This window comes from Capricornis sumatraensis, chromosome 2 (assembly GCF_032405125.1).
Source record: "Capricornis sumatraensis isolate serow.1 chromosome 2, serow.2, whole genome shotgun sequence".
NCBI classification, from domain to species: Eukaryota; Metazoa; Chordata; class Mammalia; order Artiodactyla; family Bovidae; genus Capricornis; species Capricornis sumatraensis.
In genome coordinates this window covers 14,286,181-14,313,547 of record NC_091070.1, presented here as the reverse complement: position 1 = coordinate 14,313,547, position 27,367 = coordinate 14,286,181, and the positions used below count along the sequence as shown (strand labels likewise).

The window sequence follows — 27,367 nt, the reverse complement described above, 5'->3', positions numbered from 1 at the left end:
TTCTCATCCCCTCCAAAGGAAGCCTGGCCCTTATGAAGCAGCTACTCCCCTCTAGTCCCAAGACCTTCTCATCCCTCCAAAGGAAGCCTGGCCCTTATGAAGCAGCTACTCCCCACTTCAACCCCACACCCACCCCCTCAGCCCTAGGCAACCACACATCCATTTCTTGTCTCTATGGAATTACCTTTTCTGGCTATTTCCCATAAACAGTTGTTGTTCAGTCGCTAAGTCGTGTCTGACTCTTCGCAACCCCATGGATTGCAGCACACCAGGCTTCCTCATCCTTCACCATCTCCCAGAGTTTGCTTGTTTAGACTCACGTCCACTGAGTCGGTGATACCATCCAACCATCTCGTCCTGTCGCCCCCTTCTCCTCTTGCCTTCAATCTTTCCCAGCATCAGGGTCTTTTCCAGTGAGTCAGCTCTTCACATCAGGAGGTCAAAGTATTGGAGCTTCAGCTTCAGCACCAGCCCTCAATGAATATTCAGGCTTGATTTCACATGAATGGAATCAAGGTCTCTATCCCTTTTCTAGGAGGGCTCTTAGGTCACTTTGCTCTCAATCTCTCTAAAAGCAAAAGTCTCCAGCACTTGAGGTGAAGAGCAAACAAGCTCTCAAGTCTAAGAAACCCTTCCTTAGACCATAACAGTGGGTTGTGGTAACTGCTAAGCCCCGCTTCAATTGTGTCTGACTCTTTGCAACCCCACGGACTGTAGCCCACCAAGCTCCTCTGTCCATAGGATTCTCTAGGCAAGAATACTGGAGTGGGTTGCCATGCCCTCCTCCGGTGGATCTTCCCTGACCCGGGGATCAAACCCACATCTCCTGTGGCTCCTGCCTTACAGGCAGATTCTTTACCACTGAGCCACCAGGAAAGCCCATAACATTGGGTGAGCCACTAGAATGTCGTAAGTGATGTTTCCTGATCCAAAGGAAAGAGAAGCTCAAAACCTCCCAGCTCAGCACAACGAGGCACAGGTTGGCTTGTACCAGCATTGGATTCAAGAGCCATCCTTTACTTACACGTTCTTGAAAACGGGGATCCGTGGGTTGTGGCTTTGTGACACATGCGGGTGGCTAGGTGGAACCACCTTTTCCAGCATCCTTCTGCCTGTCTGTTTCCAGTTAGGGTGTGCTGCCGGAGAGCTTTCCCTGCAGGACTGGAGGTGGATGAGGCTGGGGGCGGCGCTTTCGCTGTCTGGGGGCAGCGGTCGAGCTGACGACTGCTATACCTTCCCCAGATCCTCCTGCAGCTTCTCACACTCCTGGACCACACATGTGTTCCACTGCATGACAGAGGCCACCAGCGAGCTGCCCCTGCAGGTCACCCACTTCATCAGGTTGGAGGGGGTGAGAACTGGCAGGGGTTCCAGTCCATGCATGGGCTCTGGCTCCTCCTCTCTCACTTTTTATCCACCTTCCTTTCCCCACCACCTGCCCTTCGAATTGCCAGCTCTAACACCAGACGAGAAGACAACCTTTCAGAGACCATTTAAGCAGCTGCCGTTACTTGAGCAAGGTCAAGGCCCTGTAATGAATTCCACATGGAGATTAGACAGACAGATGGGTGGACTATACACGCCTAGTGGTTCTGCCTCTCTGAATGAATCCTCACAGCCTGGTTAAGTTACCCGTATCTGTTTGAAGATCAGCCCAGAACTTCAGCACATTTTGTTGTTGTTTGCTGTACCTCACAGCCTGAGGGATCTTTGCTCCCCAAGTATTGAACCTGAGATCTTGGCACTGAAAGTGCGGATTCCTAACTGCTGGACCACCAGGGAATTCCTTTCAGCACAATTTAGCAAATTAAACTCCCATTTTAAAGAGTCTGCCTGCAATGCAGGAGACCCCAGTTAGATTCCTAGGTCTGGAAGATCCGCTGGAGAAGGGAAAGGCTACCCAGTCCAGTATTATGGGCTTTCCTGGTGGCTCAGCTGGTAAAGAATCTGCCTGCAATGTGGAAGACCTGGGTTCGATCCCTGGGTTGGAAAGATCCCCTGGAGAAGCGAACAGCTACCCACTCCAGTATTCTGGCCTGGAGAATTCCATGGGGTCACAAAGAGTTGGACACGACTGAGTGACTTTCACCTTTGCTTCACTTTCTTCAACAGCAGGACGGTTGGGGGGCGTCTCTGGTGGTCCAGCGGTTAAGAATCCACCAGCCAAGGCAGGGGACACGGGTTCATGCCCTGGTCCAGGAAGATCCCACATACCACGGGGTAACTAAGCCAACACACCACAGCTGCACGCCCTAGAGCCTGTGCTCTGCAACAAAGAGAAGCCACCGCCACGAGAAGCTCCCCCTCGCCACTGCTAGACAAAGCCGCTTGCAGCAACGAAGACCCAGCACAGCCAAAAATAAGAAATAAACTTTTTTAAAAAGAGGGTTGATCAGAGAGGCAGCAAACATGAGGTTACCTGGAAATGCAAAGCGAAGGAGCCAAAGATGGTGTCTGATCCCGAGAGCAAGCTTCCTCCTCATTGGTACTACTGACTTTGAGGGCAGGCTAATTCTGTGCCGTAGGGAACTGCTTGTGCCCTGCAGGCTCTTCAGTGGCATCCCTCGCCTCTATCTACTAGAAGCCAGTGGCTCCCTCCAGGTGCGGCAGCAAGAAGTGTTTCCAGAAACTGACACACATCTCCTGGGGTGGAAAACTGCCCCCAGAGGAGCACCACGTTGCCTGAAAGCCTGCTGTCTCTGTACCAGCGTCATCTTTTTCCCCTACCACTTCCCCCACTCAGTTCAAGAGAAGACTCTTGAGAGTCCCTTGAACTGCAAGATCCAACAAGTCCATCCTAAAGGAGATCAGTCCTGGGTGTTCATTGGTAGGACTGATGTTGAAGCTGAAACTCCAATATTTTGGCCACCTGATGTGGAGAGCTGACTCATTTGAAAAGACCCTGATGCTGGGAAAGATTGAGGGCAGGAGGAGAAGGGGACGACAGAGGATGAGATGGTGATGGCATCACTGACTCAATGGACATGGGTTTGGGTGGACTCCCGGAGTTGGTGATGGACAGGGAGGCCTGGTGTGCTGTGGTTCATGGGGTGGCAAAGAGTCAGACATGACTGAGCGACTGAACTGAATTGAATTCCCCCACTCCCATAGTCACAGGAGCGTGGCCTTCCACAAGCCCTGAGAGAACTGTGCCTTCCTCTCACAGATGAAGACAATGAGGCAAAGCACCACACAGCTTGTCAGTCACAGAGCTGGGACAAGAGGCCGGGTCTTCAGCTGGGGGCGGCGTTCCCTTCAGCCGGGGGCTACTTATCCCAAAGTAGCACATGGCCCTACTTTGCCATAGCACTGTTACTCCATAACCTGAGGTGCTGACAGGCCAATACATGCAGTTACCCAGGCAGGGCTGCAGCAGTCCCAAGAGACAGGGCAATGATTTCATGGCTCTGTACAAAATAACCGGGAGGGAAAGAGAAGGCACCAAGGAAGAAACGGCTTTATTAGGCGTCTAGGCGTGCCTGGGAAACCCAGGTCAGTCACAGAGAAGAAAGGCTCACGTTGGCACAAGAATACAGGACACAGGCGTTGCAGAATATCCTCTTGAAAACCAACCGCGAAACCAAACCTTCCCTCTTGGTAGCCTACCAGAAACGCTGCTAAGATGAGTCCTGGTGAAACTTGTGGAAGCTCCTAGTGAAACAAGGACGTGTGTGCAGAAAGGGAGCGTGCGCCCCAGCCCTGCTGACTCATGTACAGTGGACGGCCTGGGTGGGGGAAGGAGGACCGGGAAGGAGGGTGCCCTCATCTCCTGCACCAGGCTCCCTGGGGTGCGGGGAGAGAGGAACCACTGTTTGTCTGTAAAGGGAAGACCAGGACAGCAGAGGGGGGCGGGCCAGCTCTGCCGCGAGGTGGTGGACTCTGTACAATCTGGGGTGAGGGCGCCTCCAACAGGTCCCGGCAAGGCAGGAGGCCCTTCCTGAGGACCCCCCCACCCCCGGAGAGACAGCCATTCCAGTTCCTGCTGACCTCCTGCAGAGCAGATGCCAGCGTCCAGCACCAAGTCCAAGGTCACAATCAGCTGAGGGGAGTGGAGTGGCCGCCCAACGACACCGGTACCTCTCGGTCTAGGAGACCTCCTTTTTTGGAGCAGTCACTTTCTGCGGACCAAAAGCCATCTTGCCCAATATGGGCCCAACCTAGAAATTAATTCCCACCTTCATGTGAGCACCAGGTGAAGAGTCTCTCTCATGAGGCAAAGCTTTAGATCTTGGCTCTTCGGTGACAGTCCCTGGACAGAAGACCGGTCTGAGGCTTTCGGTGCCCAGGCGCTGGTCTCTGTCCCACGAGTAGCAGGCACTGCCTGCTGACAATGGGCCCCAGTGATGTGATGCTGTAACTCTCCCAAGAAGAGCGCTCTCTACTTTCATAGGCAGAAAAGGAAGAAATGAGGCAGGTTGCAAGGGAGCTGATGTCACTTAATTCTTCCATCGAATTTGCTGGGGAAAAAAACAAACAATGATCAGTTTTCATGGATCCCTACAGATAGGCAGACAGAATTCAATACAACAAGGACTCCTGGTAGGTAATGTAAGGAAAAGAAGGATGGAGCCAGAAGGCTGAGAAAAAAAAAAATTAACATTGGGGAGAGGAGTTCATTTATTCAGAGATGGATTAAACACCTATTCTGTACCTATTCTGTAAGCCTGATTTAGGGCATTTATTCTGGTTCTGCCCTCCTCAGGACAAAGATTCAAAGATTCACTAGCTTTAGCTTATAGTAGATTCCAAAATACCTAACTGGCACCAAAGCTCCACATTAACAATAAGCTCAGCAATTCCATACTATGAGAGAAGAGGCAGCTGTGTTCCCCAAGTAGCTAAAAATCAGGGTACACATGTATACCTGTGGCCGATTCATGTTGGTGTACGGCAAAAACCATCACAATGTTGTAAAGTAATTATCCTCCAATTAAAATAAATTGAAAAAAAAAGTAGCTAAAATCTACTTGACCTACTTCTTTCTTCCAATAGGGAGGTCACATCCAGCCCCAGGAAACTACAGTTTGCATACCCTGATTCTATAATGTTTGTTTCCAACTTCCAGTGGTTAGTCCTTCCTACCTGATAAGTTTAACAATGATCAGAGCACTACCATCAGTGTCAGCCAAGGTCCCCAACCACCCTACGTCATCCCACGTCTCAGGAGCGACTTCTGCCCTGTAGGCCCGTAGGAGACCCTTATCAAGAGACCCACAGGCTTGGCTGACGGCAGTCCCATTCAGGCCTTGGGGGTATGTGCTTGACGCTCCTCTGAGAACTGTCTCCTGAGCCCACTGGAGGACAAGCCGCAGCCCCTCACCGAGCTGTTGAGAAGGGCATCAATCTTCTCCTCCTCGGCAGAGCCTTTATCCACCTTGCTCCTGTACGCGAGCAACTGCTGACGATCCTTCAGGTCCCGGCAAGTCTATCACCAAAAGAGACAATAAAAACCTCCAGTCAGCCTTCTCTACAAGGGCCTCTTTCCTTCTGTCTCTCCCACTCTGAGCCAAGGTTCCGAGAGAAGCCAGGGAGCTGCGGTGGGATGACAGTGGGGCTAAGCACCCACCAAACTTCACACTGAAGAGACGTCTGCAGAGGTTACATGGCTTGATTTAGTTCTATGAATTCTCCAAGTGCAACGAATTTATAAAAGCAGAGAAAACCCAGTCAGAGAACTGGGCAAACCATAAAGGAGAGCTGGTCTCCAAACTAACTCTTGCCAGACCACACTATGCACTGAGTGGAAACTGACATTAGCACCTTAGGATCTAGGACCTGAGACTGAAGCCTCCCACTGTCCACTGAGGTTTAACTCAGGGCTCTCATTTCTGAGGGACTCACATCAATGACGACATCATGACACTTGAACTTGGTGGCTAAGTTCAACTTTGTGTCCACATCTTCCACCAGATTGACATACTCCTGTAATATCTGTGAAAACAAGTACTTCTGATTAATGATTCTCAGCCGTATTAAACCCAGAGTTCTGAAAGGTAGGGAAAAAGTCCTGAAGAAGGCAAAGAGTCAGTGCCTGCTGTCTACAATTCCCATCACGAACCACAGGACCAGGTCTGCAATGGGCAATGAGGTGGACTTTCTGCAGTAATCCAGGTTCTCCCGAAAAGGAAGAGAAGGGCCCACTCCTCCTCATCCTGGAGCCAGACCCCTGTGCCAGCAACAGGTATGCCCTGGGTCTGACCTCCCCCCGTGCCCCTGCTCCTTGATGGCCTTTCTCATTAAGCTCTCCTGTATCATTTGAGTGGTGTGCCTCCCTCTGGCTGAACACAGCATATGCTCCTCAGAGGGGGTGGTCTGGGGTCATACTTCTAAAGGCTGAGCAGAAAACTTCCTTCCCTGGCCCTTTCTAGGTCAAGGCGCAGTACAACCATTATGTTGCCTTTAAGATAAGACCAGAGCAGGTCAAGTCTCCCATTGCTAAGCAGTAAGAGGCTGAGAGTCAGGTCTCCTAGAAGACCCTGTACTCGACTCTCTGGAAACCATTACCTGGACAGGGGCACTGTTCTTGTGCAAAATTTCCACAACCCGATGGAAGCCAATGGGTGCTCTCTTCTTGGTGTAGCCCAGCCAGTTCTGAAAAAGGAAGATGGGGTGGCCGTGGGCAGGTCAGACAAATTCAGCCCACTCTGAGCTAGTCTCTCTGCATTTTGTGGTAGGACTAGCATGACGTGCTGGTGAGAGTGGATGAATGGGAGGTGGGGGAGAGAAAGGCAGGGAGATGAGGATTTCAGCAAAGTCAAGGAACTCAGGAGGGTGGAAAAGAGTCAGAGGTATTATAAGTTCTTAGCTCGAATAGGCATGAATGCAGAAAAGTCTGAAATACAGCTAAATGAAACAAGCAGTTTCCTTGACAATATTTGCACTGATAGTATGAAATTCTCTGGGTAGAATAATCCTACCCTTTACATCTTTATATTTACATAAATGTTTGTAAATTCATGAGGAAAGGTCTGGAAAGCTACCAGTCAAACTTCTCACAGTGCTTGCCTTGAGGAAGGGACTGAGAAAGGAGGTGGACAGTGGAAGAGGAACTTCACTTTTTACCCTCTCGCTTTCACAGCGGGTTTGATTTTGACACAGGCATGTACTGCTTTCATAGTTAATGTTTCTAATTAAACAACAAAGGCAGAAAACAAAAAATTGTCAAACCCATAATGGAAAAATGGATATTTAAGCTGCAAGCCAACGAAGACATGACAACCGAACAGAAAGCAAGATTCTTGACGATCTGGACAGCAAACAAAAACAAACAAAAAACAGCTCTAAAGAGCTAATCAATTTATGTGTATTATAATATTCTTTTTTTAAATTAGAGGATAATTAAATATTGTGATGGCTTCTGCCACACGTCAACATGAATCGGTCACAGGTATACACGTGTCCCCCGCTTCTTGAACTCCCTGATAATATTCTTAGGTAATTTCTCAAGAATGATAATACTGTGGTTACAAATGAGAACAATGCTTAAGTAGTTAAAGTATTGTGATGTCTGCAGTTTACTTTCAAATGTTTCAGCCAAAAAAATGCATATAGAACAAGAGAAAGCAAATATGGCAAACATGTGAACAAGTTCATTAAGTAGGTGAAAACTGTTCATTATTCTTTCTTTTGGTTTTCTTTAGATCTGAAACTTTGGAAAATAAAATGTTGAAGGAAAAATGTCAACCAGTAGCTGGAACCTGAGTGTCCCAGGAGGCGTGAAACCTGAGACTTGGGATGCACCTTGCGTGGGATGGCAAGACGGCATCTCCACCAGAGCGCTGACAGCCCCAGGGCACCCACCTTGGTGGTAAACAGGGCATCAACGTCATGCCAGGCCCGGAGCTTGGCGCGAGCGGCCAGCGCTGTCAGCACGTACTGTTTGTCTGGGATCTGAAAGCAGAGGCCCGGGGAAATTAAGAGAAGCAGAAAAGCATCAGGGGAGGGGCTTCAGAGTTCTGGAGAGACAGGCAAAAATACTCCCTGGTATTGATTCTGCCCCTTACAATCCACAAAGCTCTTGGGTCTCCAAGCCCTGGCACTGCTGCAGGCTATTCAGTTAAGGCCTTCCCTCACTTCCCACAGACTCACTCCATTCTCCCCTGACCCCTGAATGTCAAGGGACTTACTGCACAGGGTTACAAAGCAACATCCACTCCACAGAGTGACTCTGATACTACTTTTACTAAACACTGCTGAATTTATATCTACCTTAAATGTCTTCTTCAGGTTGACCGGGCTGCTGAAAGTCCCCTAGGATGAAAGTGGAGAAGGAATCTTGGTGTTATTGACTTTCTCAAATACCACCAATCTCCTGTTTTCCTGTCCACTAGCTAGACAGTCTACATTTCACTCTGTAACCATTTAAACCTGGAAATTAATTTAAGAGAAAAGCTCTATCAGGTCTAGCTGGCCCTCACCATCCAGCTTAAGAGCACTAGATTAACAGGTATAAAGTATTTCCCAATTTTTTGCTAATCCTATGATTGTTACGATCATGGCCACCTATGGGATCATTAAAGTTGCACTTCTCCAAGACAACTCTTTAAAGTATGCACAGGTAACTACCCTCTGCTGCTCTTCTTTACCCTGTGGGAATCCATTTGAAACTCTGGGCCTCTGACCAGAGATGCTCACAGCACCAGCACTGGTCAGGCAGATGTGTTCTAGGGCAGGCCAGCTCACCAGAAGCCACGCGAACCCATACAGACCTCTCTTCCCCTCTTGGAGCTGTTCCCAGGTGGGCTGCCAAGGTGGGCTGCCAGGAGTGATGTGCACCCACTGTACACAGAATACGCTGGAACCCAGGCTCTGAAGGATGCCCCCCTGTGCAGTGAGAATGTGTGGGCCTTTCCGCCCCGTGTGGCCCGCACCTCAGCCTCCGTATAGTGGTAGAAGCAGGAGTAGAAGAGCGTCGTCACCAACGGCATGTTGAGGATGGACGCTTTGCGGGGGTGCTTCCGGAAGACCTCAGTCTGTCCCGCTAATTCTAGATGCCGATCGTTTACCTGTGGTGGAGCGAGCCAAGAGAAAAAAAAGAACAGTGTCTGTGGAGTGGAGGCAGGAGAGAAGCCTGTAATACTAGAGCAGATGTGTTTCCTACCCTAGGAAAGAGGCGAAGAGGAGAAAAAGAAAGAGACTGCCTAGGAGAGCCCCGAGGAGCTTAAGATCCAGAAAATGATGATCTAAGTTGGATGGAGGAAGACCAGAGAAGCAGTGATGAAACAGAGCTCTGGGATGAAGAGGAAATAGCTCCAGATTAATAGCAAGTGAGAAAAGAAAAGATGCCTGGAGACAATGGAGGGAAGGCCACCATGCAGAGAAAGAAAATAGAGACTCTTAGAAAGGGTAACCGGAAATGACGTATGTGGTCAGAGCAGAAGTCTCCTAGCTGCTAAATGACACGGAGCTTTGGCACTGAAGCAGAAAGAATAGAAACAAGGATTCTAACCTCGATAATGATCTGACGTTCCAGGAGTGTGTAATGGTCTTGTATGTGTGCAGAATCTTCTGCTGAAAATGGCAAGCTGGGAGAGAGGGCAAGAAGGTTAGTACCTCATTCTCTACTCAAACAAGAAACACACCTACCTAATCCAGGTCACCACTTTAAGTCTAAGATGCTCATGGGGCTTTGCAATCCTGGTCTCTGTTCCCTTTAGAGCATCCCTGAAAGGCAGAGAGAAAGCAGGAAATAGAGGCGACCTCTGGCCGGGATTTTATACTTAAGGTTTTGCCAATTAGACAGGGAGCCTTCAAGTCCACGAAATACATACAGTCACTAGTGATTCTGCTGAGGAGTGAGGCAGAATCCTCTCATTGTGGGCGGTGCAATGACTGAAGAACGAGTCACTCAGCCAATGAGTGCGCCTGGCCAACTGCCCATCATCCACATCCCAGGGAGGCTCAGGGATTCCAGTCACTGCCTAATGTCAATGCTGAACTGTCTTTCAGGAGCACTGACATGTTGGCCATTTTTTAATGCAGAGTAATAAGATAAAACTCAAGTTACAGAGCATGGCAGTATGTCTGTAGATTGGTAAAAATCTTAAGAGTTCTACATGATGTCAAGGGTCCCATCTTTATCACTACATCATATCCTTCCATATGAAGAAGTTGAAGGACAGACAAACAGTCTTGCCTAAAAATCATTTGGCAAGTCAATGGGTAAGGCCAGGAATAGAAGCCAGAATTTAAGCACCCAGTTCCCAGACCTTCCTTCAGAAAGTACTGCCTTATTCCTCTACTCCACTCACTCCAGGAAGAATTCTGAAATTGAATTACACTGTCCCAGATAAGTGTGAGCCCATAGCCAATTTTTAGAAGTGATAAAGAAGACAGCAAAAGGTTCCAGTTACTTCAGTATTCTAACCTTTCTGTTTACCAGAGGCCATAGGACACATTGGCTCAGTAGCTGCTAAAGTTAAAACTAAGGATTGCACTGACATAAATTTCTAAATGTGAAACCTGGCAATCATGTCACATGAGGAATGACGGAAAGAACTGTGACCACTGAACCTCAAGTAAGGTCTACTGGGTGGACTCTACACCTGTCTTGAAAGATAAACAGGGAAGCAAGTTTCAGCTCAATATAAGGAGGCGCGTGCAGTAATAAAGGCTGTCCAACAACGAAATAAGCCACTTCCAAGAGCAGTGTGTGCCCCACCCCTGGAAGCACAGTACATGGGGTTGGTTTTCACAGGGATTTATACTCTGGATAAAAGCTGGACTGAATCAGTAGTTTTTGGACTGTGGGGTTTCAAGGACTGGTACCACTGAAAACAATATATAAGTAAGATGCTGCCGATTTTTTTCTTTTAATACATCAGGTCACACACACACAAAACTTAAAACTCATTTTTCTACCAAAAAGAAGTCGGGGGAAGGGAGGGAATCAATGAATAAAACGAAATCTTTCAAATTAATCTAGCTTTAGGAGACAGCTCTCTACACTGTCTTTATTTTTCTCAATTTATCACCAATCAGTGAAAACTCTATGGGGGAATAGTGTTTGGAACCACTGAATGAGATGATCTTTAATCATGTTTGTATGGCCCACTGTTAGCCTTTCCCTGCAACCGTCTATCCATTCTACCCTCTTTTAATCTCTTAATTGTTCTGTATAACAGTACTGATAGTGAAAAACATTTCTGCCCCACTTACCCAATGCACGTCTTAAGAAATTCTTTTCGTTTCTCGGGGTCCTGAATGTTCAAGTGCTCTCGATAATGGGACAGCTACAAAAAACAGAGAACTTTGAGCTACTTCTTTTCCTCAGAAGGGTGAGTTAGCTCTGTCAGTAGGCTTTCCATGCTTAAAAGCTAAACTCTTCATTACTAGAGATTCTTCTGGGAATAGATGGCAGAGGGGTGAGGGAGAAGAGTAATTCAAAATTATTATCTCTAACTGCATTATCCAATATAATAGCCACGAGGTTCAAGAAAACGTTGTTCTTAGGAGATTGTCCTATTCTATGAGGATAAACTAAAAGCAGATTATCAGATTTGCCAATTCCAAGGTTTATAAGGTTGGAAAACTCCAAATTCATATATAACAGCATGCATGATAAATCACCTTCAATTCAAACCTAACAGAGAATATGAAGAAAATATGAAAGCTTTAGATAAAAATGAGTTACCCAAAACACATTTATTTTTACTGTTTAATCAAACTTCAAAACAATGAACTATATGAATGCTATCTGAAGAAAATTCCTTATAGTTTTGAACCTATGGAAATTAAAACTATAAATGAAAAAGCTTTTCAAAATGAGTACTACATATTCCTAATCATTTTGAAGAGATTAAGATAAAAGGTTTTGAGATTTTTCCACACGTTGAGTATTAAGCACAATTTCCTTTTACAAAATATTACTGGAAAACATTTTCCTGAATTATACTCTGGTGTGCAAAGCTTAAAAATGTATCACCACCAATGTGTGGTACAGTGACTAAATGAACAATTCTGACATCGATGGCAACGAGAAATCCTTACTCTTACACAATGTCAAACCCTTTAAATAGATTATTGAAGTTTTAATAAGAAAATTATATTTTTTGTAAAATTTCAGGTTCATTCTTATATTACAAGAGTTTTGTCTACAACGGTGAAAATCTGTCCAAAATCAACTTTAACACTTAGTCATGGAGCTCTCACCCAAAATGTATATTGGATGCCCTACCAGCGGCTTGACCGATTGTCCTTCATGACCTGTATCTGATTTCTTATCCCTGTTTGCTCAATATTGTTTGTTCAATATTGTCTTTAGTATTAGAAGCCAAAACCCCAAAGCTCCTACAAATCAAGAACTAAAAACAACTAGAAATTAAGAGACAAATTCCAAATTGACCAGGCCAGTTTTCATTCGGTTATCTTTTTAAAAAATTTATTCAGAAGCCCAATCAAAAGAGCTTATCAAAAGACACAAAACAGTACATGATCTGGATTGTTCTCAGGCTTCCCAGATGCCTCTGTCTCCCAGGCATAAGCATACCAAAGGAAAGGAAATAGTCAATCAGTGCGGTAGGCTGGGTTTTGGCTTAGACTTGTTAAAGAGGCCCCCAACTGAAACAAAGGCCACACTTACCGCAAGCTCTTCTGTTCTGTCCAGGAACCTGGGAAGAAGCAGAAGGGAGCAGCGCATTTTTATCTATTGATGCGTGGCAGTATAACCTCACAAAACAGGATGAGTGTTCTAGGAGAAACATCATCCGAACTCATCTGCCTCCATACACAAGCTAAGCCCTTCTCTTCTCAAACTCTCTACCATCAGCAACCCCTTGAGAACACGTGCCCGATCTACCAAGCTGAGTGAAGAGCAGAAGCTGGAAGACATTGTGGGCACTAATAACTCTGTAATGTCAACAGATCTGACAGAAAGGCTCAGAGCCTCCGCAAAACCTCAGCCCACAGTAGTCTTCTGGGTTTTTTTTTTAAAGATGAAAACACTCTTCTCTGTCAGTAGTCTTGGAAACAGACTGTCTACACTATCCTCCTCTGTTGTTTTTTTTTTTTTTTTAAGATTTATTTATTCACTCTTTAGCTTTGAGGGGTCTTCACTGCTGCATGCAGGCTTTCTCCGGTTCTGCCGAGTGGGGGCTACTCTAGCTGCGGTGCGCAGGCTTCCCACCGCGGTGGCTTCTCCTGGTGTGGAGTACGGGCTCTGGGTGTGAGGGCTTCAGCAGCTGTGGCACACAGGCTGAGCCGCTCCAGGGTACATGGGATCCTCCCACACCAGGGATGGAACCCGTGTTCCCTGCATTGGCAGGTGGATTCTTAACCCCTGGACCCCCAGGGAAGCCCTATTGTTTTCAGGTACAGCATACGATGCATTTTGTCTCTCCCCAAAGGTGGTAAGGCCTTGGAGAACAAGGACTTTTGTCATCTGATTGCTTTTTCACTCTGCAAGGACCACTATAATTAACATCACTACTTTGGCATAGAGGTGATGCTTAAAAAAAGCACTGTCGGTTTGGAGGGAAGGAAGGAAGAAAAGAAAAGAGGGAGGGAGGGAAGAAAGGGTCGAGGGAACAGCTTGTCTTGAACACGGTTTCTACAGATTCCTGGCTAACCATCTCTAATCTTGATCCTGACCATGTGTGCCCTCCCCACCTGAGTCTTTGGGAAAGCTCATCACTCTGCGGAGGCCACTAGGTAAATAAAGTTCCCTCAGGCCACATGTCAGCCTAAACAGAGGCTCCACCCCCTGCCCCGACACTGAAGAAAGGACATAATACACCTGTTTTAAGCTAAGAGTGGGCAAAAGCCCCTAACAACTAAAATGAGATAGGGAAGAAAAACATGGCAGAAGAGCTGCCCCCAGTGGGCACCCCCTTCCCCAGGCCCCCAGCAGACATGCCTGCTTCTTGCCTCTCTACCCATCAGAACCTGACCCAGTCCCACAGGGCCCACTCAGTTCCTAATCACTCCCATGACGTTCTCCTCAGGTATCCTGATTGAAAACTGCATTTGCTTCTTCTGCTCTTCCATTGCGCTTCTCACCAGCATCACCAGGGACCAAGTGAAAAAGGCATCTTTAGTCTCGGTCTTTTGTTAGAAAATAGTTAATAAATATTAATACCACAGACTAGGCATTATGCTGAGCGCTTTACATGCATGAACTCCTTTCACCTTCATTGACCTTGGAGTAGGCAACATTACTTCCATTTTACAAATATGAAAACTGGTGCTTTTAGAGGTTGAGGAACTTGTTCAATGTCATGCTATGAACTAAGTAATGGAGATAATATTCAACACAGGTGCTTGACTCTGGAGCCTGATTTCTTAACCCAGTCACTTTACTACAGGTTGTGGTGCAATATTAGTTATCCCATCACATTTTCTTTTTTTCCTTCTTTCTCTCTTTTCAGTCACGCCACATGGCTTGTGGGATCTTCGTTTCCCAACCAGGGGCTGAACCTGGGTCCGTGGCAATGAAAGCACCAAGTCCTAACCACTGCCACCAGGGAATTCCCCCATCACCTTACTGTATCTTGTCTAATAAACATTTCGAGAAAAAAGGGGCAGTGTCTCTTTCTTTGTAGTATCACCCAGAGTGCTCTGAACTAAGTACTTAACAAACTTTACAGACCAGATGATCATTTCTTACCTAAAGAGGTCTAAAAGCAGCTTCTGATCACCTATCTCCTTAAGGAAGTGAATGAGATGTCTCAGGGCAACCTGCCGCACCTCCAGCTCTCGGAAGAGGATCTCTGGAAGGCAGGAAGAAAGGAGTTAGATGGCGAAAGATTAAAGCCTATTACTCAACAGGAAATCAGCACCCCCCAACTCACACATTCTTAAGATAATCTCCTCAAAGTCCATCAGAAGCTAGGAATGGTTTACGATAGTGCCCACCCCTGGCTCAACCCACCAGCAACACACTCCAGGGTCCAGGACAAGGCTAAGCCTTTGTGTTAGCTTTCAGCTCTCACCAACCCAACCAGCAGGCCCTGAGCGTGGACTTTCACATCCTCAAACCAACACAGCCATCCGTCTGTGCAGTAAATGAGGGGCTTTTTAATTACTGTAGCTATTACTCGAAAGGAGGAATGACTCAGGGCTGGGGTGTGTACTCTGAAGCCTCAGGACCCCCCAGCTATCCCAAAAGTAGACCCGATGCTGGTGAATTCTGGTATGAAAGCCACGAGACCATCCTCCCTTCAAGTGTAGCAGACACCTTACTGACTACAGATCTCCCTCAAGCCACGCTCACCTTTACTCAGCGTCCTCTTCAGGAAGATCAGAACCTAGAGGAAGAGAACCAAGAAGGAATCACCCTGCATAACCTTCCAAACACGAGGCCCTGTCTGAGCACCTGACAACTAGGAACGAGGCCAGCAACTCATCAGGAATCTTCACAGGTCCAGACAAGGTGTTTCTCGATGTGATGAAAGGACAGGTGACGGACATATGGAATGAGCTCTGTCTTGGGAGTCCACACACCCTTGCCCCTTATGGCAAGAGACACCTCCCTCCCTCTGTGAGAGGCTGCTCTCACATCTCTCAGCCTTCAGATTATTTTTGAGGACACAAAGTAGCCAACCTACCACTTCTGGGTCACAATGAAGAGTATCACACACAACGCAAACTGAGCTTTTAGAACATGTACTTCTGGGAATCTTCTATTTCAAGAGGAAATCCAGTGTCTCTACTTGACATTAAAGTCTATCCTCTGGATAACCAACAAGGACCTACTGCACAGCACGAGGAACTATACTCAGTATTTTATAAAAACCTATAAGGGAAAAGGATCTGAAATATATATATTAATACAGTATGAGTCATGTTGCTGTACATCCGAAACTAAAAGATTGTGAATCAACTATATTTCAAATAAAGAAATAAAGATTAAAAAAAAAAATCTATCCTGATTGGACTTTCAGAAACTGATGTAAGCAATAATTAAACAACAAAAGGCACAACTCACTGCAGTAATGACGTTCCCATCATGCATGCTTACTGCTTCTTCTAGGAGCTGGATTTTGTCCTGTAAGGAGCGGAACCTTTCCAGTGAGCAGACCTGCCAGATAAAAATAGAACTGGTGTGCAAGGAAGAGGACCATTTCCTATATTCCTTTGTCAATGGAAACTGAGGAAGAGCAAGAATGACCTGAAATCTCCCCAACACATACATGCATGCTCAGTCGCTTAGTAATGCCTGACTCTGCGACCCCATGGACTGCAGACCGCCAGGCTCCTCTGTTCATTGGATTTTCCAAGCAATAACACTGAAGTGGGTTGCCACTTCCTTCGCCAAGGGATCTTCCCGACCCAGGGATTGAACACACATCTCCTGCACTGCAGGCGGATTCTTTACCGCTGAGCCACCTGGGGCTTCCCAAGTGGCATTAATGGTAAAGAATCCAGCTGCCAATGCAGGAGATGGCAAGAGAAATGGGTTTGATCTGTGTGGGTCAGGAAGATCCCCTAGAGCAGGAAATGGCAACCTGCTCCAGTATTCTTGCCTGAAAAATTTCATGGACAGAGGAGCCTGGCGGGCTACAGTCCGTGGGTCACAAAGAGTCAGACACGACTGAGCACACATGCTGGTCCCCAAGGAGAGCCTCTTTATTTTACACAACAGCCCCCAACACTCTATGAGCCAGGAGGTTCCTACCACCCACTCCCTAGTTCAGCCTTATGCCCTGGAAGAGGTTAGTGTCCTGATGAAGGCTTGCCAGAGTCAACAGGCAGGGAGACCACTTGTTCTCTTTTTCCTTTTTTTTTTTTCCCTTTTTCTAAAAAAAACTGTTTTTCTTTGTTTGGTTGGTTGGTTGCTTTTTCAAACACTGGTGTTGAGCACCACCTTTCAGTAGATCACAGTGAGGGAGCTGCTCTGCTACATATGAAAGCCGGACCCAGAAGCAGGTCCTCTAGAAATGGTTTAGGACGAGCTTCCCCAGGAACATGCGGTGCGTGACAGGCGAGGCGGCGGCCACATTTCCGGCCATGCCCTGTGTCCCAGGACGAAGGGCTCTCTGCACGGGGACTCCTGAGGCTCTGCGGCGTTTGCCACACCACAGGGGACGCGCGTGGGGTCCACTGGAGGGGACAGCAGGGGACTGACCATCTGAGGCCAACTTTTATTTCTTTTTAATTAACTTATTTACTTATTTTTGCCTGTACTGGGTCTCCGTTGCTGCGTGCAGGCCTTCTCGCGTTGTGGGGAGCGGGGGCTACTCTTCGTGGCCGTGTGCAGGCTTCTCGCTGCAGTGGCTTCTGCTGTTGGGGAGCACAGGCCCTGGAGCTCGGGCTGCAGCAGTGGCTGCGCGAGGGCTCCAGAGTGCTGGCTCAGCAGTTGTGGCACACGGGCTTAGTTGTGGCATCTTCCCAGACTGGGGATCAGACCCACATCTCTGGCACTGGCAGGTGGATTCTGAACCACTGGACCATCAGGGAAGTCCCAACTTGTTCTCTTTTTAATGAGGCACAATTTATATCATAAAATATACACTATCTAAGTGTACAGTTCAGTGGGTTTTGACAAGTAAATAATCCCATGTTAACTACTACCACAATCAAGATACAGAACATTTCCATCACCACAAAAATTTCCCTTGTCCATCTGACAAGGGATCTCACTAGCAGATATTTAGGTTATTCCCATTCTAAAGGTTATAATAAATAAAGTTCCTATGAACATCTGTGTACAAGTCTTTGTATGAACAAATTTTCATTTCTCCCGAATTGTAAATGTCTATTAGCGATTAAATTAAATGTGTGTCTGATTTTGTAAGAAACTGTCAGACTCTTTTGCAAAGTGGTTTTACCACTTCACCTTCCTGTTTGCAGCATGTGAGAGTTTCAGTTGTTTGCATCCTCCCAACGCTTGGTATGATCAGTATTTTTAAACTTAGCCATTATAGTGGCTGTATAGTGGTATCTCAGTTTTAATTCACATTTTCCTGATAACTGATAACGTTGAGCATCTTTTCAAGTGCTTATTGGCCACACAGCTTTTGGTGATATAACTGGTGAAAACTTGAGCCAATTTTTAAATGTAATTGCTTATCTTATTACTGAAGATATGTCATCATTTTTTATATACATATTCTGGAGAAAACACTTTATAAGATGTATTTTACAAATATTTCCTCCCAGCAATGGTCTTTTTGTGTTTTTAACAATGTTTTCAAAGAACAAAACTTCTCAATTTTGGTGAAGTCCATTTTCCTTTTTGGTCTGATGGTTTTTGTATGCTTGGTTAATAAGTCTTTGCCTAACTCAAGATCACAAAGACTTTCACCTAAATTTTCTTCTAGCTTTATAGTTTTAGCACTTATTCTACTATGATCCATTTTGACCCAATAATTATTATGATATCAATTCTCCCAAAATTGAAATACAGATTCAATGCAATCTCAGTCAAAATGCCAGCAGCTCTTTTATAACACTGACAAGCTAACATGGAAATACACAGGATCTAGAATGGCTGAAGTAATTTTGGAAGAGAAGAATAAGGTTGAAGAACTTACATGACTTGATTTCAAGATTAACTATAAAGCTACAATAATCAAGGCCTTGGTAATGGCATAAGGATAGACAAAAAAACCAATGAACTAGAATACAGTCCAGAAAGAGACCTACATATATAGGGTCAATTCATTTTCAACAAAGGCACCAAAGTGACCAATGCAGAAATGGATCGTCTTTTCAACAAATAGTGTTGGAGCAAACAGAGAACCATATAGGAAAAAAATGAATGTCCCTTTGTACCTCACACCGTATACTTTGTATTAACTCACAACGGATCACAGACCTAAACATGAAAGATTTGCTCTCACTCTTAAAGGCACTACTTTTCCCTCTCATCCATCACTCTTTTCCCACTTCCCCATCAAAACAACACTAAACCCTAGAGAATTAGAAATTTTGCAGCTGAACTGCCATCTTAGTGGAATGATTTTCCTCCTGAAAATCATTTCATTTAACAAAACTGAAGAGAAAGGCCAAGCTGCTCAGCTTCAAAAAAAAAAAAAAATTCCAATTCCACATTCTCTCCCCAGGGCCTTACCTTGCCCTTCCTGAGGCGCCGCACTGTGTCACTGAGGCTCCAGTCGTTGCTGTAATCCTGGAATATTAGCAACGCATGAATTATAGAAAGTTAAAGGATCAGAATTCAGAATTATCAGTGCGTCAGCTCCTCACCTCATGTTTACAGTCTTAGTCCCTAGAGGGGAAGTATTTTGTGGAAGAAGCTAGATTAAAAAAAAACAAAACTAGGATGGTCTGGTCCTGAGTTTCTTAAGCAACCGGGACAGAGATTTTACAGGCAGGACAAATTGGATCAAAGAGGGAATGGATCAACTGGCAACGCCGGCAGCCCGACATGTAAGTGGTTCAGAATTTCAGCCCCTAGAGGCCGTTTTGGGACTCTAATTAATGGTTTTGCCAACAGAAGGAAAGGACAGAAACATGTTCTTTTTTTGGACCTTATGATATCATCTTTTCCTTTTCAGTCAATTTGCTTTTTCATGCGCTTCGTGTGAATCTGAGCTCCCCCAAGCTTCTAGACTGCAGTGATGATCAAAAGTTTCAAAGCACAACCTAAAAAATGGCAGTATAATGGATAAGGATACTCCAGGGCTGAATCAGAAACTAAAAACTTTGAGTTCCAGTTCCACCATGTAACTAGCTGTGAGACTCCCAGCAAGCTCTAATGTTTAGAGATCCAATTCTTAAAATAACACCTGCTCAGAGATTTGGGAAGATCAAGCAAGATAACAAATGTCCAAGTACGTCAAACTATGTAAAGTGTCATGACCATCATAAGATATAACTCACCCTATACTCCCCCTTGGGTCTCCCCAGCTCTGGAGCATAGCTCTTGGCAGGCGTGTCTGACAGAGCTGCAAAAGAACAGGCAAGGGACTGAGAAGGACACCATCTTCCTGCCATGCCTTTCTTCCATGGCTCCCTTTGCTTGACTTGTGGGCTCCCGAGGTACCTTTATGGCCCAAAGTAGGGAAGCCCAAGTAGATCTCAGTTCCTACCCAAAGACAGCATCCCTAGATGCTACCCTTGGACCCCATGGCCTGAATGGTCTCAACCTGCTTATTCAGCATCAGAAAATTCCTCTAATAATGCCGATAGATTCAGAAGAAGTGTCATCATCTAATTATCACTTGTCCCCATGAGTCCCCAAGCTGTACCCCAGATCAGTAACATCTTCCACAGTAATCAAGAGAAGAGAGTCCATGCCTACCGTCAGAGAGGGACTGGAAACTTCCAGGTCTAGTTCTCCCTAAAGATAAAGAACACATAAGGCCAAGAGTTAAAGTCAGAGCCATCCAGACTCAGTTTAGGATGCAGTGCACACAGAACCTTTTTGTGAAAATATGAGAACTTAAGCCTTAAAAAAGCTTTTACTCAACTTCAGAAATCTGAGGTACCATGGAAATAAAAGGCACTGAGGAACTTTTTCTGCTAATTGTGGTAAAATACACCTAACATAAACGTCACCATTTTTAAGGAGGATACAGTTCTGTGGTACTAAGTACATCCACACTGTACAAGCATCACTACTATCCATCTCCAGAACTTTCTGATCCTCCCAAACTGAGACTGTACCCACTGAACAATAACTCCCTTTCCTCCTTACTCTCATTCCCTGGTGACCACTATCTACTTTCTATTTCTATCTGACTATTCTAGGCATCTCACAGAAATGGAATCACACAGAATCCTTGTATGTCTGGCTTCATTCACTCAGCATAATATCCTCAAGGTTCATCCATGTTGTAGCATGTATCCGAATTTTGATCCTTTCTAAGGCTGAATAATATTCCATCGCATGTGATGCCACATTTTGTTCATTCATTCACCGGTGAATGGACATTTGGGTTGTGTCCATATCTTGGCTACTCTGAATCGTGGTGTATAAATACCTGTTTAAGCCCTTGCTTTGAATTCTTTTTGGTATATACCCAGAAGTAGACTGCTGGATCATATGGCAATTCTACACTTAATTTTTTGAGAAACTGCCAAACTGTCTTCCACAGTCTTCCGGTAACTTCTACACACAGGCTGTACCATTTTGCATTCCCACCAGCAGTGCACATGGCTTCCCAACAGAAATGCGCAGGGGCAGGGAGGATTCTGAGCTAGACCCATTTCTGAGTAACAGAAATGCGCAGGGGCACGGAGGGATTCTGACCTAGACCCATTTCTGAGTATATGTCACAAGATTAACGTCAATTCTGTTTATCGTGTTTTAGAAACCCAGTCTTACCCCTCTGAATTGCCCTCATTTCTCCCCCTTTCTGATCCCTAATGGCTAGCTCCAAAGACTTTTATACTTCAGTATCTTTTTCTTACAGAGTAAATGAAAATCACAGCCTTGGTTTTTGGAACTCTGTCCCTTTAACCATCGCTCTTACCTCTAAAAAAGTTGCTCAGAGAGTAGGTAGAAGCAGGTTTGGGTAGCTGTGTGTAGGTGGAGAAGCTGTTTCGGTTCTTCAGCTGCTCACGCTCGTGGCTTGACCCACTATTACCAGCAGTCTCTTTGATGGACCACGAGATACCTGTGAGACACCAAAATGTAGACAGTCCTTCTCATCCAAAATAACACCATCTCATCCACATTCCAATAAACTCTAAAGGCTTTTCATCAGAAGCCCTGGTCCCTTGCCAACAGGGACTTAAAATACTGGGGCAGGGAGAAAGAAGAGAATCACATAGACCAATCAACAAAAAAAGGGCAAAGGAAATGAATAAATGGATCAAAGAAAAGGAAATACAAGTAGCTGTTAAACATATGAAAAGGTGCTCAACTGCACTATTAATAAGAAAATTACATAAATTAAAAGTACAGTTAGGACTTCCCTGGAGGTCCAGTGATTAAGAATCTGCCTACCAATGCAAGGGGACACAGGTTCGATCCCAGGGCTGGGAAGATCCCACAGGCCATGGAGGAACTAAGCTCACGTGCCACAGCTACTAAGACCGTGCACGTAGAGCCCATGCTCTACAACAAGAGAAACCACCGCCTGTGCACAGTTAGTAGGCAGACCCTGCTCGCTGCAGCTAGAGAAAGGCCCACGCAGCAACAAAGACCTGGAGCAGCTGAAGATAAAGAAGTATCTTTTAAAAGCACACTGAGATACCACTTGCCCCCTATAAGATTGACAAAGACCCAAAAGTTTGAGAACACCCTGTGCTGTCAAGGCTGTGGGGAAAAAGGAACACTCTGATACTGCTAGGTGGGAGTGCAAATTGGTGCAACATCTAACTGACACAGAAGCAAATATCCTCTGCCAGAAATTCCACTCTAGGAACTGAACTTTCAGATACTCTTACATGGGCAAAATACAAGGTCACTGACAGCAATATAAACAACAAAAGATTGGAAACAATCGAATGCTCATCAACAGTGGACTAGTTATACAAATTACGGGAATTGCATACAGTGTCTACTATGTTGCTATTTTTAAAAAGGGAGAGGCAGCATGAGAAAACTTGGAAAGATCTTCAAGCTATATTATCCGTTAAAAAGAGGAGGGTATGGGACTTCCCTGCTGGTCCAGTGGTTAAGACTTCACCTTCCAATGCAGGGGGTGTGAGTTCGATCCCTGCTTAGGTAGCCAAGATCCCACATGCCTCCTGGCCAAAAGAACAGAACATGAAACAACAGAAGCAAAATTGTAACAAATTCAATAAAGAGTTAAAAAAAAAAAAAGAGGAGGGTATAACGTATGCCACTCCTGGTGTAAAAAAGGGGGTTCATTTTCCTATATGTAGTTCCACAAGCAGAAAGCATCTCTAAATGAATACACAGGAAGCAAACAACAGCAGTTGTTTTGGGGACTGGCAGGGCCTGAGAACGAAGTAGACGCATGACAGTGAGAGGGTAACTTTTCTCAGTACACCTGGAATCCTTTTTACTACAGTATGCCTTGAATACTTTTTGCTTTTTAAATCATGTGACAGTATTTCCCATTAAAACAAACAAACCAACCTTTAAAACTATGCTTAAAAATCAGATGGACCCAGCAAAGGCGTTTAGGTGGTATTAGAGAACGATTAGGCAGTGGGACTTGGTGGCTAAGGAAGTCAGTTCTGCCGGGCAGTTGTGAGCATTTAAGTCAGCAGTTCTCAAATATGACTGCGTAACAGAACATTAGCAGTGCTTATTGTCATTTGAGACCCCGCCCTACCCGCCACCCCACACCCAGCGTCAAGACCTACTGAAGCAGTCTCTCGAGTGAAGCCCAGGAATCTAATTTTAACGAGCATCCCAAGTAAGTCTGAAATAACCAGCCAAACATTAGCCCTCAGACAGCAGACCTAGACCGCCGTATGGAAACTGCTACCATACTTCCCCAAGTACCCTCTCTCCTGGGCAAATTTCCAGATGTATGCTCATCTGAAAATAGCTTAGCCTTGTTCCCTATCCTGACAAGTATTGAGGAGACTTTACGAGTGCTAAGAACCCTGAATAATTAATCCCTTCCCAGGGTCTTTTGTACTTACTCCCCACAGGTTCCCCGGTCCAGCTGACTCTCTCCAGGTCATCTTCATCATCGTCATCCACAAAGTCTCGAAGGCTATTCACTGCCCGCTTGGATTCCTTTAACTGTGGACGGACATCAGGCAGGGCGCTTAGGTAGTCATCACATCTCACCTCTCCCTCTGACAGCCAAGAAGGCTGAGGAACTTGGACTTGAGAATGGCCAATATTTTAACCTTTCTGCCATCGAATACCTAGCCCACCAGACGTTTGCCAAGAAAAGAAATTGCTATTTAGCCAACACTGGAGTCCAGTGGCAAAGGTTAGGAAGAGTCAAAGCCACTTTTGAATTCTAATCCTATTCCTGGTATTGACTTGCTTTGTAGGGAGTTTTCCATCTTTCCAAAAATGAATGTTTCCCCCATTTGTAAAATAGACATGATAAAGATAAAACTCCCAATCCAGTTCATCCTTCAAAAATAATAATAATATCACATGATAAAAGACTTAGGGTTCTTGAAAAAAAAAAAAACGGAAAGAAATGAATCATCTTAAGAATGTAAAGGAAGAAGGGCAGGGAGTTGGCTTTTTACAACTCCTCTCTTTTCCCAGGATTCTTCTCCATGGAGAGTCTTCTAAAGATCTAACTGAAAGCACTGCTGAGCCTAATGGAGACAGGTTACCGAGGATGCAAGGGAAAGGGTACGCAGAGGAAAGGGGTGAGAACTTCCGTGAGTGTTCACAGAAACCCACCTGTGAGAGCTCATCATCTTCGTCATCAAAGGTGAAAGCCTTGAACTTGGAGCTATTCCAATACTCCTCCTCATCCCCCTTTGTCCGATTCATCTGGAGGGAGAGGAAGAGAGGTATACTCTATGTCTCTTTCTGGATTCCTCTCAAAAGAGCTCCAAAAGCTTTGGGTTCCTGGACTACAAACTCCCTGTTCTAGGCAGGGATGCACAAAAAGTGTCTGGTGAAGAAAATACTGAAGAGGCCACATAAAATCAGATCCTTGGGTCTCCAACCAATCCAATCACACTTTTGATTGTCTGATAACCCACAAATAGTCATTCATTCCTAGAGCAGCTACTTCATTCAAAACACTATCTCAGGCACTCGGTCAGGTGTTCTATTATGTAAGGGGTATCTGAAGTACAAAACACAGTCCCGCTCTGCAGGACCCTACAACAGAGTATGGAGCATATATACCTTTTCTCACTTCTACACTCTCATGCTGCCAAGTCAGTTCAGTCGTGTCCAACTCTTTGCGACCCTATGGACGGTAGCCCACCAGGCTCCGCTGTCCACAGGATTCTCCAGGCAAGAATACTGGAGTAGGTTGCCATGCCCCTCTCTAGGGGATTTCCCCAACCCAGGAATCGAACCTGTGTCTCTTAGGTCTCCTGCACTGCCAGGCATGTTCTTTACCACTAGCGCCACCTGGGAGGCCCCAGTATAAGTATGTATAAAGGTCAAAGTACAAACCAGGCATGTGTTACAAGAATGTATCATGAACTTTGCTGAATACACAAGGTTAATCAAAGCATGAACAAAACAGATAGTAACTACATTCATGGACTCAACATGCATCCGTTGAGTGCCACCTCTCAGGCCCTGTTCTAGGCGCTGGGAATACCACAGAGAATAAAAACTCACAGACATCTTACTCTCTCATGTGCTTCTTGAATTCTTGATGGCAAGTAAGCAACTAAAGGAAGCTGAATTTGCCTGCTTGTAACTTCAACTTCAAATCATGATTAATTTAATAACAAGTACTGGCCAAAATTTGGGAAATGAGGGCATAGCCAAAGAAGGAAGTCTATAAAGAATCAGTCAAAACACAACAAGTCCCTCTCATAACTATTCTAAAATTAGATTTCGCCCTGAAAAAAAGTTTTGCCTTAGAATCACAAACTGAACTATCCATGCCAGCTGGATTAGAGTGAAAACTGATTTAAGCCAAGAACCAGGTACCAAATTTTTCAGTGCCAAAAATAACTCCAAAGGCTACAGAGAGTCCAATTCTAAAGGATGGATTTGCTTTTTCTATTTCAATAGCACCTTTCTCAATAGAAGCTTAAGAAACACTCCCCATGGCAGACCCACTGAGACTCCCAGTGGCCTTAACACACTCTGCCTCACTCGGTGTGTGTCGGGGGGTCTGGGAATGGCAAAGCAGGCTGAGAAGTGTTTACCATCTGATCCTTCCCCATGGCAGATATCACTAACTGATTTCTACTGCACTCAGACACAGCTTAAAAATCCTTTTGTATATTTAATGCAGTGAGTAAAATCAAACACAAAAGCTAGCAGAAAAAAAAAAAATCATCCTTTATATTGCAACAAGCATAGGCTTTGTAGTCAGGCAGACTTGAATTCAAATGTCAGTCTCTCCGATTCTCAGCAACCTGGGTAAACAATCTCACTTCTAAGCCTTGGAGAAAGTGACAGGCGACCTCACAGGGTTGGAGTGAAGAATAAAGAGTCAAGAAAAAGCTAACAAAAGTCCCCAGTATAAAGTAAATACTAAAGGCTAGCTTCTTTTAGTATAGGATATCTTCTGCCATCTTTCTATCTCCGCCATTTGTAAATATGGGACTTAAAAACAAAAACATACCTGGTAAGACTGTTGTGAGGCTGAAGCCAGTGAACCACACAGAAAGCACATGTGCGGACACAAAGATTTGTTTAGTATTAATTTTTATTATTAATAAATCAATATCTTGGAGAAAGCTAGAAAAATATTTCTAAGCATTCCTAAAGTTTAAAATTTTGATACAAAAACTCTGAGTAGCCATCACAAACACTGAAGATGTCCACAAAGCAGATAAATGTCCATGGTACAGGTGCCAGTTTATAAAGACTCAGAACAACTCTTCAAAGTAGGCCTAGCAGATTCCATTTCACTGATGAGGGAAATGAGGCACAAAAGGATTAAGTACCAAAGTTTTTAAGCTAAAGCTCATTGCTCCTATCCAGGTTTTCTATCTCCTGGGTCATTTCCACTCTGATCTGCATCGTCTTTTTATCACTCTAGGGAAAACTGAGGGCAGGTCATTACTACAGTATCTACAGATAGGCATAGCATGAGTCTTAACAAACCCTTAATCCACCAGAGGATTTCTGGAATCTTTTCTTAACTATGCAAAGGCAGTGGACGCTTGACACTAATCTGTACTTCTAGCGCTAGTCAGAAACTATATTTCCTCAACAAGTAAAAAAGACAATGATTTAATGGTTCTAAAATTTATAAAGCAATCAGGTACAATTTTAAGAGGGGCTGAGAAAGATACTTCAAAATTATTTAAAACACTTCAAAGGCTTGTCCCTGTCACTTGTTTACTGAGATCCCACCATACAGGGCAGTAGATCTCAGGGAAGAGCAGGAATACGACAAAGGAAGGAAAACGACTTGGCCAAAAAATATCTACAACCAACACGCTCTGCGCCTGATGACACCGCAGAAACCAGCCTGTGAGAAGTTAGATTCGGACTCATTTAACTTCCTTCAAAGCCAGGCCTACACAAGTGAGGTGACGAACTGAGACGAGGAAACGTGGATCAAACTAGGAAAGCTCTGTGGGCGAAGGGTCCAGGAAACAAGGATCCACCGCAGAGGCCAGAGCCCAGAACCTTGGTACAATAAATGCTTGTTCAAAATCAGTTGTCTGGACTCGCTCGCGGCCCCAACCTCGAGTGCAAGCCCAGGGATCGCCAGAACTGGAGTTAACAATCAGGCCAGGGAGGTCGAGGGAGGCCTCAGACAATGAGGGGAAAGGATATGGATGCGGAGAGGCTGGACTCGGCCAGATATGTAGCCCAAGGAGTTTGGGACACCCTCACCTCTTCCACACCGAGCCCTCCCTCTCAGGTCAGCGCCAGGGTTCGCCGCCGAGGGTCCAGCCTTTCTAGACAGGCTGTGCG

The 27,367-nt window shown here is 45.3% G+C and overlaps 1 protein-coding gene across 1 annotated transcript; it reads right to left on the bottom strand.

Annotated features, from left to right (window-relative positions):
- Window positions 1-3,466: 3,466 nt before the first annotated feature.
- Window positions 3,467-27,351, bottom strand: VIPAS39 (VPS33B interacting protein, apical-basolateral polarity regulator, spe-39 homolog). The gene is made up of 20 exons (XM_068963656.1): window positions 27,287-27,351; window positions 24,197-24,289; window positions 23,467-23,569; window positions 21,375-21,518; window positions 20,201-20,239; window positions 19,780-19,844; window positions 19,010-19,066; window positions 15,923-16,015; window positions 15,209-15,242; window positions 14,603-14,705; window positions 12,581-12,608; window positions 11,158-11,231; window positions 9,449-9,524; window positions 8,871-9,005; window positions 8,209-8,250; window positions 7,801-7,890; window positions 6,505-6,591; window positions 5,842-5,931; window positions 5,321-5,425; window positions 3,467-4,457 (listed from the first exon to the last, which is right to left on the bottom strand). The coding sequence occupies exons 2-20, from the start codon at window positions 24,287-24,289 to the stop codon at window positions 4,437-4,439; spliced, it is 1,479 nt and encodes a 492-aa protein (XP_068819757.1). The 5' UTR covers window positions 27,287-27,351; the 3' UTR covers window positions 3,467-4,436.
- Window positions 27,352-27,367: the final 16 nt, after the last annotated feature.